General features: G+C 42.7%; 1 protein-coding gene across 1 annotated transcript; it reads right to left on the reverse strand.

Moving 5' to 3' along the window:
• Nucleotides 1-3,365: 3,365 nt before the first annotated feature.
• On the reverse strand, nucleotides 3,366-11,461 carry dll4 (delta-like 4 (Drosophila)). The gene is made up of 11 exons (XM_026999697.3): nucleotides 11,002-11,461; nucleotides 10,605-10,862; nucleotides 10,188-10,245; nucleotides 9,305-9,568; nucleotides 7,895-7,955; nucleotides 7,250-7,380; nucleotides 6,729-6,898; nucleotides 6,268-6,487; nucleotides 5,134-5,860; nucleotides 4,605-4,713; nucleotides 3,366-4,438 (listed from the first exon to the last, which is right to left on the reverse strand). The coding sequence occupies exons 1-11, from the start codon at nucleotides 11,053-11,055 to the stop codon at nucleotides 4,433-4,435; spliced, it is 2,058 nt and encodes a 685-aa protein (XP_026855498.2). The 5' UTR covers nucleotides 11,056-11,461; the 3' UTR covers nucleotides 3,366-4,432.
• Nucleotides 11,462-11,748: the final 287 nt, after the last annotated feature.

Below are 11,748 nucleotides of genomic sequence, written 5' to 3' on the forward strand. Positions count from 1 at the left end.
GGGCAAAATCTGAAGATTAGAACCTTAGATCCCCAAGGTTTTACCTCTGTCTCTGACCCTTTCTTTTTTTTCATGTGAACTTTCCCCTAATTTGGCCTACTTCAGGTTTTGCTAAACAAAGTACCCCACCCCCACCTCTCCCAACACTTCCTTATGTTTTTAGTCCAGGGTCCCCTTTCCTCTTAAGTTAAAATAGGATTATCTATAAATAGAGGCATTAGCTGGTATCATAAGATACAAGCGAATGTAAGCTCCTTAAAAGTCTACGTGATGCACGAGCTTTCTCTGCCTGCTGAAAGGCTGGGTGGTGTTTCTCCCATGGTTGTACCTTTCAAGGAACAGCCTGTTTACTCACTCTCCACCAGTAACCTTAGGCCTCGACATTCAAGGCTGCTGTGTGCCCTTGTGTACACAGTAAACGTGGCACGGGAAAAAAGCCTACGTGCGGATTCCACAGAATGGTTTTCATTTCTTTATTTACATTTCAGTCCAAGCCATGTGAACATGATTGATAGGTGTGGTGTGCTTTACATGACCAGGTTTTACATGAACACTCTAAAAAATAAATAAAAAATGAAATAAAAAGAAAGAAAAGTAAAAATATCCCTTTCAAAAATCAACCAAACTGAAGAATGGGCTCCATGGGGTGTACTGGTCCTGGGCTAGGGGATTTGCTCCCAGAGTAATCTGTGAATAAACACAAAATAAAAGTGAGAAGCACTAGAAACACAAGACAGCTAACACATTATTTCTTTCATTGATTCATATGAAAAAGAATTGTAACAGGACATAGGATTTTAGAGAGTTCGAATCCAAATGGAAGAAGCTCGTTTAATCTCTGCCCAAAACCTATTCAAATCCGATAAACCAAAGCTTGTATCACAGTAATAAATGATCATCAGTGAGCCGACGACACCTTCAGTAAGTCTCTCAGTGAGCATCTTACTGACCCCTAGTGTTAATTAATAGTAACTGCAGATTGGAGGATGCCTGGTTTGAATCAGTTGACAGTCATTTTTAATTGTGAGTCATTTGAAGTAATTTGACCTGAAAACCTGTGTGCTGTATTTAAAAACCTTGCAGTGATGGTGACCATTTCCAACTCAGCTTTGCTGTAGACCTATTTTTGTCTGCTCGTAATGCATTGAATAAGACAAGTGTAATTGTGCAAGTGTCAGACTGACCTTTGTTTGCTACAGCACTTATACACAATATGTATATATATATAGGAACTGGAAATAAAATAACAATATTCTTAATTTGATATGACCTCCTTTTTGTTTGTTATGAATTGGTGTCCTGAAATCTGTGATATCCACGCAAACCTGGAGCACAGAAAAAAAAGATGCGTGAGAAAAGCGTTTGGCTAGTGCCGGCATGTTCTGCATTTTTTAATCAGAAAGGAAGCAGGAAATGATGTCACTAGGTCACAAACAGGATGCTGTGATTATAACACAATGAGAATGCCTGGCCATGTGATGGAGACCCAGAGGCCAAAGAGTGTGGCACACACATACATACACACTCTCTCTCTCACTCATTCTCCTGAACAGGGTTAGGGAACAGGTTTCAGTGGAAGGCTCATGACTAATTGCTGTGATAACGAGTGTGTTTTACACTCAGGCTGCTAAAGGAAGCGCTCTCCTAACCTTGTGAAATGTGTGTGTTTCAATCTGGGCATCCTTTTCGCTCAGACACATGATAAGACATGACTGGCTAACACTGACTGACACTATGTATATAATACAGGCCAGCAGTTTGGAAACAACAGCACCCTTGTCAAAATAAACATGACATTTATATTTGCGCAACAGCATAATATATTTATTCACACAACAAAATGGTTTCAACTGATCGTTGATTTGTTTTGTAAATTTTGTATTCTTCAAAATATCCTTTATTGGCTTCAGCTCCAGTCTGACATATTTTAAATATCTCCCCATAATATTTCAGCTACAGTCTGACATAGTTGAAGAATACCCTCATAAAGTTTCTGTAAGTATGTAATTGGAGTGGCATTCTAAGCCTTTATGTTCTTCCAGAAGTCATTTCTGACAGTTAGCTCCTGCTGTTCTCACTGAATGGTCATGTTAGTTTCATTAGCGATGTGAATGGTAAAATTCTTTTGACTGTGTGGGTCAGGCGATTTTCCATTGCTGTTTGTTCCTGTTTAAAACGTTCTAAAAGGTTTTAAAGCAACGTTTGGATCATTACTCTCCTGTTGTGTAGTGAGGTACAGTCCAAATATTCTCAGTCCAGAGAATCACTTGCTTGCTTCCATATTCTTGGTCTGTCCATACTCGTATGTGTCTGCGAGAGAGACTACTGTGGAGCATCGTCTGTAGTTATCTTTGTTACCTTAATGCTTTCTAATATGCCCTCTCTTGCATGTGTCCTGTGAGGGCTGACATTGACCCAGGTGATGATTTAAAGGGCAGGACTGGTCTGCTTCTGTGAGTCTTGGCCAGAGAGGTGAGCTTGTCACTGGCTTGACACTGAGTCTTACAATGTGGTTAACTGTCCCATATCGCCGACTCTGGGATTTCTCTTTAGTGATTTCAAAATATCTCATTTATTTTTCACCAAGTCTCAGCTTAGGTCAAGGCCAAAGTTGGCTGAGTACATAATGACCAACGTAAATGACAGATGACATTTTGACCCTTCCTCCCTTAAGTGGAGACCCCAGGTGACCCTGTTTTGACTGTATTGAAAAGTGGCAATAAATAATACTGCTTCTCGCAGCAGACTGCTCCAACTGGTCAGTTGGACGTCTAGAAAGCCTGTAGCCTTTTCCTCTTTGCTGAAGGAATATGGTGCCAATGGGATCTGCCTACCCTTTTGTTTTGGTTTATTGCGGGTGGGGGCAGCAGCAGAGGCAGAAGCACAGATCTCTCCTTTATCTCTGAAGGCGAGGACTGGCCGAGTAGCCTGGTGCCTGAAGCCCGTTCGTGTGTGAGCGCATGTGAGTGCGTGTGAGCACACGTGGGTGCGTGTGAGCGCCTTACTGCCACTCCGCACGCTATGTGCACGGCCACGTGGAAAGAGAGAGGGTGGCATATGCTGCTGTTTTTATAGCGACGCAGGGTCGCACCCTGGGGCATCTGTTTCGGCTTTTTGAGGAGGGGCCACTCCTATGGTGCGCACGCTCATCACCAGCTCAAGGGGCCTGTATCCGAGGCAACGGATTTGAATTTCAAGCCAATTTACAACTGAGGAAGTGTGTGTGTATGTGTGTGTTTGGGGTGCTGAGGGTGTTTTTTACAGGATTGTGAGGAGCTGCTAGATGGAGAGAAATCCAGATAATTGCAAAGCAGAAAATCCATGTTAGTATCTTAAATGTTTCCCAAAGCAAGCAAAATCATACGTCAAAGGAATTAACATTTTTATTCTTCAGATGTTTGGTTCTTATAAATATGCATTATATACAAAATAATAGTATAAAACATATAAAGAGCAGTGTGTCATAATTAAATTAACTCTGGACATAATCATTTTCTTAAAAATTACATTATTGGTCTCAAAATGAATGCTAGGCAGTCAGTGGTAAGCAGTCACGATTTCAGGTTTTTGTCCTTTCAGTCTTGTACTTGCGGGCCATATTGCATAAAAGAAGCCAGTGACACTTCCTCTTGGATGCCGGCACAGCTCGATATACTGCAATCCTGCTCTCCCCCCTGTTCTTTACACAAGCATTTTCCCTTCTTACAAACAATCCAAGAAAATGAACATCCTGTCCCATTCTTTTAAGGCTTTTTCGTGAATTTGGGCTGTATACAATCTTAGAACAACAGTCATTTTTGATATGATTGACATTTCTACATGTTTATTTTTTCAGACATTCATTTCTTCTCCTGATTGGGGTGGGCTGTCTTTGATTGCACCCCCCTCCCCCCCGCGCTCTCTTCTTGCATAGCTGGCAATGCTGGCTGAAGGGTTGGACGTCCCTGGCACCTTCTAACGATTAGTTGGCAGACAATGTGTCCATGATTATCACAAGAGAGTGAGAGAGGGTGAAGGAGAGTGAGTGGAGGGGGGAAGATAGAGAGAGACAGAGAGAGAGAGAGAAAGAGAGAGAGAGAGAACGCTCACTCTATGTGGGGGTGGGACCACTTCTCTCTGCCATAGACATTTTTTTTTCCTCTTGCAAGTCCATTTTTACTTACAGTTTGTGAGGGAAAAACATACCGTAGCAGGAGGGATAAAAAAACAAACTTTCCAGGTCTGTACACGTTTGTACACAAACACATGTCAACAGAACACCAACGTTGTGTTCAGTGAGCAGGCTTCTGCTCTCTCCAGTTTCTCAAGTTTCTCAGAGCAGCAGTGGATCTCACAAACTAATCATCTCCAGTCTCTCAGTCTTTGTAAACAATCCAGAAAGTTCTGCTTTGATTGTGTCTTCCTCACCCTATTCTTCACACCCTCCTGTCATTTATACCTGAGGAGAGAGCAATGAGAGAAGAACACGGGTTTGAGGCATGCTTTGATATGTACAGTGGGGTTGTTATATAAATAACAACAGTTACAGCACTTAACATGAAAATTACATTACCCACCACCATGGCCATTTTAAGGAATTATGGGTATTTCCTGTCCGTTCTTACCTCAGTTGCTATGACGCATTCACTTCTCTCCTCTGCTATTACAAACACAGACTGGTACATGGAGTCTCTTGGGGAACATATCGTTGATATCCTACACTCTGGCTTTTCACTGCACAAACAAATCACACACAGTGTTAAATCAGTGTAAAAGGATATGGGTCCCACAACCAACTGTGATCTATAAGTAGATGGACATTTACTGTTGGGATTCAAAATATTATGAGAGTTTTAATTTTCACCCCTTTAAAAGGCTTCTGATTGAGATCCCCTTTTAACTATATTAATCACATCAATGGAAACCAGACCAACTGCATAAATTACACACGTGAATAAGGATAGGGGCTGAAATGTGGATAGGGCTTTTGAGATTATACACATTTAAATTTAGACAGCTAGAAACCAAAACAGTGGGTAACAGAGGGTATCGTAGTATGGTAGAATTTATCTAAATTATGTCTTATATTCTACAGCAGCACAAGCTTTAATATAATTCTAACTGCCACCGTAACAGGCAAATCTCCTCTCTTACCTGTACATTCTACTCAGTGGTATTTTGTCTTCTAAACACTTTTCATAGTTGTGACTTTTGTCCTCTTGCGAAGGGGTCTCTTTGAAATCTTTCGTTGAGTTGTAGTCTAAGTGGTAGTTCTTGTGTATGTAATTGGATTTCTCTGACCCACAGTCTACCTCCAGTCCCACCCTCTTATTAGTGTTTTTCAGCTGCGAGGTGGGTATCAGGTTGTCCCTCTGTGCGTCTGACTGATTGTTCATGGTGTCCATGTGAGTCCTCTCGGTGCTGGCGTGCCTGTGGACCTGCCGCAGGGCGATGCCCACCATGCACAGGAGCACAAGCAGGGCCACCAGGCCCACAGCCAGAGAGACGGCCGCCCACTGGAAGCCGTCTTGGGGCTCGCTGGAGGCAGGCGCCATGGGCAGCGTGACGGCGAAGTACTCGCAGCGGGGCCCCGTGAAGCCAGCAGGACAGAAGCAGACGGGCGGGCCGCCTGGCATGGTGCCGCACGAGCCACCGTTGAGGCACAGCTGGGAGGGGCATGCGGCGGAGAGCTGGTGGCAGTTGCGGCCTCTGTAACCCGGTGGGCAGGAGCAGACATAGTCGCCCATGCGGTCATGGCAGGTGCCGCCGTTGACGCAGGGGTTGGATGCACAGTCGTTGATGTTGATCTCGCAGCGCGGGCCTGTGAAGCTGGCACGGCAGCTGCACATGTGTACACCTGCCAGCACCACACACGTGCCTCCTGCAGGAACATACAGGCATGCATCAATTACACATACACAAAATACACAAACGTGCCCTAATTGATCTTTAAATTCAATCGAAGAAGGGGTAACAGAGTGGATAATATTACTGGAGAACTGAAATAAATTCCACTTTAAATTCTACAAGCACCACCACAGTAACCTCTCTGCTTCCAGACTTTTCATATTACAGTAATAGTCACAAGCATAATGAAACACACTAGCATAATATGAACGTAATGAAATGTATGCTCATTAAAACATCAAGTTTGCTACCTACTGGGTAGAGATATAATCTGTCTAACTTCTGGAAAGCCCAGATAGCTCTAAGGACAATTGATAAGGAACAGCTAAGTCCTGCTGGTGTGTCTAGCCGAGTGGTTGGGTGAGATGGGGTGGGACGTACCATTGGTACAGGGCCAGGTTGTGCATTTGTCTACTCTCTTCTCACAGTTGAGCCCAGTGTAACCTCGGGGGCAGTCGCAGGAGTAGCTGCGGCCATTGTCACGCTCATGGCACTTGCCCCCATGAAAGCAGGGTCGGTCGGCACATGTTAGCAGGCTGTGTTCACAGTATGTGCCCTCAAAGCCTGGCAGGCATGTACAGATGTAGCCATTATCCAGCTCCTATAGGCAGACAGAAGACACAGGCCTTTAGGGCACTATTCCATCCCTTTTTGTTCTGTTAAGCATTATACAAAACTGGATACAACATTTAGCCAATTTGACAAGGACATGGGAAACAAATGATAAGCATGTCATTTCAGTGCTGGCACAGTACATGCAGTTACAAACAGCAGTGCAAAGACATAAGAATGGTGTGCTGGTTTAGGATCAGAGCTGGTGACTGAGCAGAGGCCTGACTTACAGTGCAGTGTCCCTGGTTCTGGCAGGGGCTGCTGTCGCAGTGTCGCACCTCCAGCTCACAGTTGACTCCAGTGTACCCCGGTGGGCATGTGCATGTGTAGCTGCCCTGGCCAGTGTTCATGCACGTGGCTCCATTCATGCACGGCTTGTGGTGGGTGCAGAAGTTCAGATCTAGTGTCAAACGCCAACGACACCACTTAAAATAGGACCTACGTTCCACTTTCCACTTCAGAGTGTTTGTTTTGGCACAATTACAGTGCCTGGTGGTTACAATCCTAAATTGTCACTTCTTATCACCGACTGTAGGTGAATAACCATCTTGGCTTCTACCCCATTCCCACTGTAGCTGCTATACGATTCATCATCATGCAAAAAGCCTATATATACAGTGTTCAGTTTGAATTATAAAATTATACTCAATTATTTCATCACATTTTGCTCAGGTATCTTCAAATGTATTCAATAATATGTTCAGTTAGCTGTTAAACATCATTTGGGGAATAAGGCAGTGTTCAGGCTCACCTTGGTCACAGAAGAGCCCCCCCCAGCCTTCCTTGCAGTCGCACTGCCAGGGCAGCTGGCAGGTGCCATGCTTGCACACTGGGTGTTTCTTGCACTCTGTGCACAGTGTGCCCTGCCAACCCTCTCTGCAGCTGCAACACACAACATTTCCACATAAGCACACTGGGATTTTTAAAGTACCCATTTAAAAAATTCAAACTAAATTTGCTATAATTGTATGTTTATGTTAATCATCATAACCACATATTTACCAAATTACAGTTTTGCTGGATTATTCTCACTCACAACCAAATGGTGATTTGCAAATAAATTGTGTATCTAGCACCATGAGATAATCTTGGCTAAACTCCCATTGCGGGGATCTGTATTCTAAATAGGTCAGAAATGGCCAGTAGAGTGAAAATAAAATGACAGCATGAACACAGCCTGAGCTTGACACTCGAGGCGAAGAGACAGATTTCTGGTGTGAGGTCAGGACTAGAATCTCAGGCGTACTGGACATGCTGACAAGCAGCCATTATGCTATGGGAGTTTTACGAACATCTGATTCCCATTTAGTGTCCTGGCATTACACAGGGATGTTTGAGCAATAATAATTCATTCAAAAGTGTGTCACACACCCATTTTTCTGGACTGCGTACTTACACACACTCTCCGGGTTTAGAGCAGTTGCCGTTCGCCTCACTGCACCCCTGGAGGCAGATTGCTGCAACAACAAACAGACACTGCTGTTAGTACAGGGGCTCCAGTGGTGCCAGCATTTTCAGTACTAAATGGACTAAATAGATGGTTGCAAGCTCAGTCAACGAAGAGGCCAAAGGATTAGCTTTGAAAGTAAAGCCTAACTCAGATTGAGTTCACCAAGCAACATACTGCATAATCACACTCACAGAAACAGATTACACAAGGTACTACAAGTTATTTAAAAAATTATAATATTAAATAGTATTCAAAATATCATCTTGGTGAATTGAGGCTTATTAACATGACTGATGCTCCTAAGTATAAGTATTGCTGGGGTTTAGGTTTATTTTCAACAAGACACAAGACAACAACAACAACAACAAAACAAAACAAAAAAGCTTGACTAAAGCCTTCCCTGCTAGTACACACAATTTAGGAGAACCTGTTAAACTGGCCAACTGCTATGGAAGCAGGTTGATTTACTGTTGTTTGTGTTGGGCTGTATGTGACATTGATTTTGAGTTGGTATCTGACCCGTACTGAGCTGCTGGTTAGGCCAGAACAGATGCTCTATCTCAATAACGGACAGCTGCCCCTATTGTTGTATGTAGTCTGTGCGAACCATATTTGCAGCTGCTACGCTGCAGAGCAACAATGGGGACTACAATTTCGTGGCGCGTGGCGGATAATAATACCGCGATTAACCCGGCGCGTGCTTGCCTCCTCCTTGCCATGCCGCTCGCCTGGGATTAAATTACTAAGAACGCGCGTGGAGTATACACAAACCAGTATGTCAGTGTGATTGCCAGGCGATGTCTCGAAGAACTGTATCTCTGGTCATAGACTAGTTTCAAAAGAATTAGGTCGAATATGTGTGCAGTCCAGACAAATGCACATCTGTGAATAACTGGTAACTTGCAGAACATAAACTAAGCAAGACAACTAAACCTTTGGCAATCCAAATGGCTCGTGGAAGTGGCCTGGCACACCATTGTATGGATGCTAGCCAGACTACTGAAGCAGTGCGCGCCCAAAATTGGCAAGGACCTACAAAGATACCGCTGTTTAAACTTTGTCAAATGCCCCAAATAGATTAGCCTACATTTGTGAAAAACATCAGTTATTGTCAGGGTAAATGCTTGATATGAATAAAATGCAAAATAAATAAACTGGGTTTCCCTTTTCCGTTCTTTTGTTTTTTCTTTCTTTCTTTCTTTTTTAAAAGAAGACTCTTAGACGAACGATTTATATAAAAGGCTATTAAAAGCAGGGACCATGTTTGCACATGAGAAAACAACTGTTCTGTTTGATGACAGAAGGTGAAGCCTCAGTCGCCTTAAGGCCAGTGGATTGTGATCTCTGATTGCTTACGTTCTTCGCAGTATTCTCCCTTCCAGCCAGGGAGACAGGATAACTGCCCATCTGGGTTGCAGGTGTAGTGGCCAAAACGGTCGTCCCTGGGCGTGCATATTTTCGAACAACTGTCGCCGTAGTAATTTTCATTGCAGATGAACCGGTAAGAATACCTTAGCTCCGTCTGCTGCCTGGTTTGAACATCCTGAGACCACTCAGCCCCTACTTCCAACTCTCTTTGGATGGCAAAAGAACTAATCTGTAAATGGGGGTTGTCTGAGTCTAGGGAGAAAGAAAAACATACAGTCACATTTTAAGACCGTAGTTCGTGTTATCATTTAAGTTTTATTAGACACTATCGCAAAATATTAGTTTTTATTATATGCATTTTAAAAATAAATGTTAAACGTTTGGCCTTTTGTAATTTGGCTAACTGCCTTTTATTTCAGGGCACCTGAAATATATAGGGTAAAATTAATTTCCTTTTCCTTTAAGTAAAGCAAAACATTCCCATGCTATTATCCCATTCCAAAGGGCGGGACACAGAAAGGTGTAAAATACAGGAAAATGCAGTCGGATGGTTTTGGCAAGCGTTGGGTATTCTCACCAAAGTCCTCTGCGCTTTCCCACGCCAAAAATAAACCCCAGGAAGTTCAATTGTGTTCGAGTATGAGAACGTGAAGGTGTTTTGAAGCAAGAGGAAAGTGTCGTTTCTTATTGAAAAAAAATACTTCTATTAAAGTAAGCTTTTAATAGAAAAAATTAAAAAGACACATTAATTAAGGCAATCTACACTATAAATGAAAAAAGAAAAGAAAAAGAAAGATGCTTTGCGCACTACAAGGTATATGTATATATATTGTGGTGTTGCCCTCTAGTGGCTACAAATAGATCCACTTACCTACAGGTGGATTCCCAAGAGGTGAATACCAGGCCTCAATAATCAAAGAAAATGATCCCTGAGGGGTAAGAAAAATAGAACAATCTGTAATTACATCTTCAAAGAACACAAAATGACATATAGTAGCATATTAAAGAGCTAGTTTATATATGCACGAGTGGATCATCCGTAGGATACTACACGAACTTTCAGAATTTATGCCTTAAAGACAATGAAGTAAACAAAAGTGGAATAGAAATGATTTTGCGGTATTTTTCTCTGCCGTGAGTAAAATATTTTAATAGTTTATGAGTTTCGATTGGCTAATCTACATACTTGCTTTTGTCTTCTACAAACTGTTTTCATTTGTTGCCATCATCTTTTATGGACTTTTCAGTACATAAGTCTACTCTTAAAAGCAATTTCTCTGCGTCTTACCAGCCATCCAAAGTTCAGTGGCAGTCGAATCGGTGTACTGAGAGCGTCACCTCCAATTCTGAATGAATTTGTCCCAAGTACTGGTGTAATGGCATTTCCAAAGATACAATCACCTGGAGATACGACCGCTTGGTAGTTTTTAAGGCAAACTCGGAAGAACGTCCTGCAGTCAGGTTTGCACGAGTTTCCATTTGCAAGCAAACCTTTGAAATTTTTGAATTCGTGGAGGTCAAGTTCGAATACACCAGTTCCAAATATCTAAAGAGAAAAGATGACACGCATCACAACATTGCACTGCAATATCTGCATAACTACGACAGTGCTGTAGTTATTAGCTGATACTTTTCTGACTGTTGACAAGAACTAGTCTCCCCACCTAATACCTGCAATTATTTACCTGCGTTAAAAGCGTCGAGAAAAATGGGATGAATAAGGTGAACCAGGCTGCCATGCTTTCCGATGCTCGTGGGCAGCCGCGTCACCCACGGTTATATTCCCTAAAAACTCCTACTCCAAAATGTAAGGTTTCGATTAAAAAAAACAAAAACACAAAAGTACGAGAACGACAAAATATATTCCTCTGCACGTCAGCTTCGTTGAGTTCCCCTCGTCCTTCCCTCCTATGCGCAAAGGGCACATTCAAATTTCCAGGTTATCCAGAAAGGTGAAGGTTAAACGGAAGATCAATATCCAGTCTTTTCCCTCTTATCCTTTGCTTGTCCACCGTGCATGATCAGTATTCCACAATGATCTCCTTGATGTATGTCGTGTCAGTGGTAATGTCTTGTTTTGGTACTTTGTGCGTTAGGGTTGTAACGTCGGGTGTCCCAACGCTTCTCTTCTAAGTCGTGAATGAACTCTTACTTCTTGCGTCCCGGAGTATTTATACGGGCTTTGTGTCCGCGCTGCTCATTACATAAACTGTCCATCAGTAAACACCGCCCACTTTATTCAACTGCCCCTTTGCTAGAACAACAATGATATCCACGCTTAATACCCACCACCTCAGTGCCGACCACCAATTGAGAGCGGGTGATTATTAACAAAAATGACATATCTGCTGACATATTTATAACGGACGCATTTTAATACAAATCTTTCGTACAAATATTTAACACCGTTTTGGATAAATATCAGCGACAAA

This window comes from Electrophorus electricus, chromosome 7 (assembly GCF_041902795.1).
Source record: "Electrophorus electricus isolate QZ-2024a chromosome 7, ASM4190279v1, whole genome shotgun sequence".
NCBI lineage: Eukaryota > Metazoa > Chordata > Actinopteri > Gymnotiformes > Gymnotidae > Electrophorus > Electrophorus electricus.

Coding starts and splice junctions, on each gene's coding strand:
- dll4 (XM_026999697.3), bottom strand. CDS start 11,055: ATGGCAGCCTGGTTCACCTTATTCATCCCATTTTTCTCGACGCTTTTA. Junction 9,569..10,187: donor TCTTGGGAATCCACCTGTAG/GTAAGTGGATCT, acceptor CTTTCTCCCTAG/ACTCAGACAACCCCCATTTA. Junction 7,381..7,894: donor TCTAAACCCGGAGAGTGTGT/GTAAGTACGCAG, acceptor TGTGTGTTGCAG/CTGCAGAGAGGGTTGGCAGG.